A 5,000-nucleotide genomic window follows, 5' to 3' on the forward strand; every position below is an offset into this window, starting at 1 on the left:
CGAGGAGAGAAGCCAGCCATTGTGTGAACATAACATGGCCAGCGCTCTGCGGGCAGCACCGATTCAACGCGCGAGCTGTACGTCATTAAACCCCCACCAACATCTGTGACAGCTGCAAGTGTAGCCTATACTGGGGTCTGGGAGACGTGGTCCTCCATGACTCGGCCAGTGCGCTGGAATGTGCATGTGTTGGTGTTACGGCTGTTTTGTCTTAAATATTAAATACAAGCACCGAGGGCAACAACAACTACTGATCATATGTCTTAGGATTTTAAGTTTACACGCGTTTTATTTCAACACGCAACATGCATGCGTTCACAACAACGGTCCTATTGCAATTTGCCAGTAAAAAGCATGCGGTTTAGTGTGCTACAGAGGTTTTTGAAACATGAAATTTTGGATATAAAAAAACAGGTAAACTGCAATACTAGTAACCCACGTGCTGCCTCAAGTTTGCATTAGGCTTTCGCATATACAGCAGGTGCTCGTAGCTTGCCTACAGTGTGCGTAAATAAACAATGACATTTCACCCAGAAAAGGGTGTTTAAAATAATAACAATACAACAGACAACACATGCCAGGTGGTTGTAAACACAAAAAATATGAAAATAGGTATGAAATTGCATGAATGACTGCACATACCAGTTCTTGTTTCAGTCGCCTCAAACACGCATCCATATTTTTGCGCTCATTTTTGGAAAGCTGTCGATCCATATCTGGAAGTAAGATTCAGAACCGATGGGGACGGTAATTACTTTTCCATGCCGTGATTCTTCAGTGGCTGCAGCATGAAGCGCATTCTTCAAATTATTTTACTAATTAATATAACTCGCTGGAGCGCCTCGCCATAAAAATATGCTATTTTGTCATACAAAAGCGCACAGTACATTAAAGCGGTATTTGGCGTGCAATAATAATCGCCGTTCGTGTAATTGTTGGAGCAGGGATCCCGTGGCTGGACGAGAAAATTTCAGAGCGCTTCTGAGAGCAGAGCCACTGACGGAGAGGATCTTTGTTTCGTCGTCGCTCTCTCTGCTTTGCGCGTCAACCACGTCGCGCTTTCATTCAGCAAAGCGCACGCGTTGGGCAGATCTCCGTCCAGGGGGCTGTCTCTAGTGTTTCCGTTTGGCTTTAGGCAAACGCATTTCCGAGATGAACGAGCCATGTTTAACAGAAATCGATTCCGATCTCTCATGGTGGTTACATTTTATTGGAACAATCATTAAGGACGTTACATAAAATATGTTGCGTGTGTGTACACACACACACACACACACACACACACACACACACACACACACACACAGAGAGAGAGAGAGAGAGAGAGAGAGAGAGAGAGAGAGAGAGAGAGAGAGAGAGAGACAGAGAGAGAGAGAGACAGAGAGAGAGAGAGCATGTAATGTATTATGACTGATACAATCCAGGAACCACCAGTCAAGGGGTTGTAGAGTCAGTCATCAATATTCACTTAAATGGCCGCTTTATCCAGGAACATAAACCACTTTAGATAAGCCTGTTAAATTTAACTGAGGATGCAGTGAGATTTTATACACCTCAAGATAGACCCCTCTGGGTACTGCCAATGTTTAGTGTTTTGTGTATTTAGTGGATTTTGTAATGTAGCCTACATGTTTTTGTCTTAGCAGGCACATGCATGTTTTTGCTGGTGTGTGTGTGTGTGTGTGTGTGTGTGTGTGTGTGTGTGTTGTGCATGTGATATGTGCATGCGTATTTTCACCAGCGTGTGTGTGTGTATGTGTGTGTGTGTGTGCGTGCGCGTGTGTGTGCGTGCATGCGTGCGTGCGTGCGTGTGTGCGTGTGTGTGTGTGCGTGCATGCGTGCGTGCGTGTGTGTGTGTAACAAGGCAGGAAGTGACTGTACCCGGCTGAAAAGCCTTCTTCTCTCAGGAGGGCTGACTGGCCTGCAATGGAAGGAAACACCTGAGAGGCAACACTTTGTTTCCAGAGCTGCACACTCGACTTCAAACCCTGTTGTTTGGGGGCCCCCATCTCCATCTCATCTAAACTCACATGTCACGTGTTGCCAGGGCTGCTGACTAGGGCTGGGTATCGCAGCCATGTTCCTGTATCGATTCGATTTCGATTCTTAGGGCTTTGTTCAGAAGTTCATTCCGAATCGATTCAATCCGTTCCCTTCTTGGCGCCAGGATTTCCCCCAAAAGATGCTGTTGCCTATTTTTATATAAAAATGTCAAAGGGCTGTGGCTTGACAGTGTTAACAGATTACTAATGAAATAATTGAAATAAGTAGGCCTAGACCTAATTGATTAATACCTACTGGGTATTTTCCATAGACCTAAATTAAACAAAAAGGACAAAATGATAAAGAACCAAAAAAATCGATTTTGTGCCCTGTGAATCGATTATGTGAATTCAATTCGATCGATTATCGATTAACTCGATTATTTTACCCAGCCCTACTGCTGACAGCTTTGGCCGGGCCCAGGAGGACAAAGTCATCTGAAAGCCCCCCCCCCCCCCCCCCCCCCCACCCCCCCCCCAGCCCAATAGATACAATGCAATAAGGACCGAATTCTGGGGCCCCTCCCTCCCTGGTCCCGGGACAACGGTCCCCTTTTGTCCCCTCCTGTCAGCGCCCCTGCATGCTGCTATATATGCTTCTCTTCTGGAGTTCCTTGTTTTACGTCTGTTCCTCCCGGTGTCATGTCGATATGAGCTAGCAGGCGTTGAGCTGAGCTATGAGCCATTACCACACGCTTAGAACATTGCAGGAGGGGTGTCCAACTCAAATGAACTGAGGGCCAACATCAAACATTGGAACGAAGTTGTGGGCCGAACTCAATAATTATTTTGTAAATAAATTATTTATTTATTATTTCAAAAATGTGTTTGTGCATGCACTTAATACTAGTTAGATTTTAAATCTGAGTCACACTTTGTCAAGCTGTAGGCCTACCAGAAAGCTGGCAGTGGTAAAGAGCAATATTGTGTTGCATGAGAGAGAGCTGTTTCATTGGCCTGGGCCCACTCTGTGACTCTGTGACTGTGACACACCAAATTTCATGTTCAAGTCTTATTACGCTAATACACTTTTGAAATGATCTGGTGGGCTGAATAAAATTACTCCGCAGGCTAGATTTGGCCCTTCGGCCGGAGTTTAACACCCCTGCAATAGAGGTTTTGGTTTGACACCCATGCAATAGAGGTTTTGGTTTGGGTGTCAGTTTATGTTGAGCAGCGTATTGGTAGCATTGGTGGACGGTCTATTATTTATGAATTAAAAGAATCTTTGTTGGTAGCTCATTGGCAGCTCATCTTGACCAAGCAGCCCATCCCATCTCTACAGAAGGCCAGAAGTCTGGGAGCAAGCCAAGCCAAGCAGCCAACCCTCTGAGACTGGCTCTGTCAGGATGGTGGTGTATGAGGATGGGGGGGTGTGTGTATCAGGATGGGGGGGGGGGGGGGTATAAGGATGGGGGGGGGGGGGGGTATAAGGATGGGGGGGGTATAAGGATCGGGGGTGGTATATAAGGATGGGGGGGTATCAGGGGGGGGGGGGGGGGGGGTATCAGGATGGGGGTGTGTATAAGGATGGGGGTGTATCAGGATGGGGGGGGTATAAGGATGGGGGGGTATCAGGATGGGGGGGTATCAGGATGGGGGGGGTATCAGGATGGGGGGGGGTATCAGGATGGGGGTGTATCAGGATGGGGGGGGTATCAGGATGGGGGGGGGGTATAAGGATGGGGGGGGCATAAGGATCGGGGATGGTATATCAGGATGGGGGTGTATAAGGATGGGGGGTATCAGGATGGGGGTGTATAAGGATGGGGGTGTATCAGGATGGGGGGGGTATAAGGATGGGGGTGTATCAGGATGGGGGGGGTATCACGATGGGGGGGTATAAGCATGGGGGTGAAGATGATGTGCGCGTGTGTGTGTGTGTATCAGAATGTGTCTGTGAGGGGAGGGGGGTGTATAGAGGGGAAGTAGCCGGCCCCATTTTGGGCCAGGATGGGGGTGTATGAGGATGGGAGTGGAGGGGGTGGAGGGGGTGGCGAGCAAGTAGCCGGCCCCAGGGGGGCTTGGTTGGATGGATGGAGAGGAATCCGCAGAAGCAGAAGCTTAAGCTGAGTCAGGCAAAAGGAGCAGCAGAAGAGGCAGCAGCAGCTCTGAGGAGCCTGTGGTCTCCATAATCACAGGCCTCTCGCTCGCTCTCCAAACTGCAGCCCCCTCCATTCCATACGCCCCCCACCCCCAGATCCATTCCTCCAATTCTGATCACAGCCCCAACATCCACAACACGCCCCCCGTCCCCCGTCCTCCTGCCCACAGAACCAGCACACATCAAGGGGCTCTGTGCACCGTGCATAGTTGCAGAGGACACATACTCTCTCTCTCTCCCTCTCTTTCTCTCTCTCTCTCTCTCTCTCTCTCTCTCTCTCTCTCTCCCTCTCTCCCTCTCTCTCTCTCTCTCTCTCTCTCTCTCTCTCTCTCTGCTATTTTCATACTTGTTTATGAAGGCAACAGGCAACATTAACTCTTTCAGCTCTTCTTTCCTTTGGAAGTGTAATTGTACAGCTACAACACACAAAGACACAGAAGGCCAGGGGTTCCCAAACTTTTTCAGCTAGGGGACCCCCCCTTTTGGACTCAAGAATATTTTCGCAACCGCCCCCCACCCACCATAGTTTTAGCCTAGCAATGGATTCCTAGCAATATTAGCGGACAAACTATTAATGGAAAATCTAGCGATATTATATTAATATCCATTAATAGTTTGTCTGCTAATATTGCTAGAAATCCACAGGACAGCAAATACATGTATTAGCTGTTAGTTGTTAACCTGTGGATGTCCCATTTTTATGCAATGTCACTTTTTATAAAGTATTATTGGTTTTTGTTAGACATGATAGTGAAGGCGAGACAGGGAGTGAGCTGGGAGAGAGAGACTGGGAAGGACCGGCAAAGGACCCGGACCGGGAATTGAACCCGGGTCGGCCGAGATGTAAACGTATG

At 48.1% G+C, this 5,000-nt stretch overlaps 1 protein-coding gene across 1 annotated transcript in view; it reads right to left on the reverse strand.

Annotated features, from left to right (window-relative positions):
• Nucleotides 1-1,021, reverse strand: part of LOC134463061 (uncharacterized) — a 40,028-nt gene extending 39,007 nt beyond the window's left edge. The window contains exon 1 of the mRNA XM_063216306.1: nt 643-1,021. Coding sequence (XP_063072376.1) covers nt 643-714 — 72 coding nt within the window. The 5' untranslated portion in view covers nt 715-1,021. The remainder of the gene's footprint in view (nt 1-642) is intronic.
• Nucleotides 1,022-5,000: the final 3,979 nt, after the last annotated feature.

The sequence above is a fragment of the Engraulis encrasicolus genome, chromosome 14 (assembly GCF_034702125.1).
Source record: "Engraulis encrasicolus isolate BLACKSEA-1 chromosome 14, IST_EnEncr_1.0, whole genome shotgun sequence".
Taxonomy (NCBI): domain Eukaryota; kingdom Metazoa; phylum Chordata; class Actinopteri; order Clupeiformes; family Engraulidae; genus Engraulis; species Engraulis encrasicolus.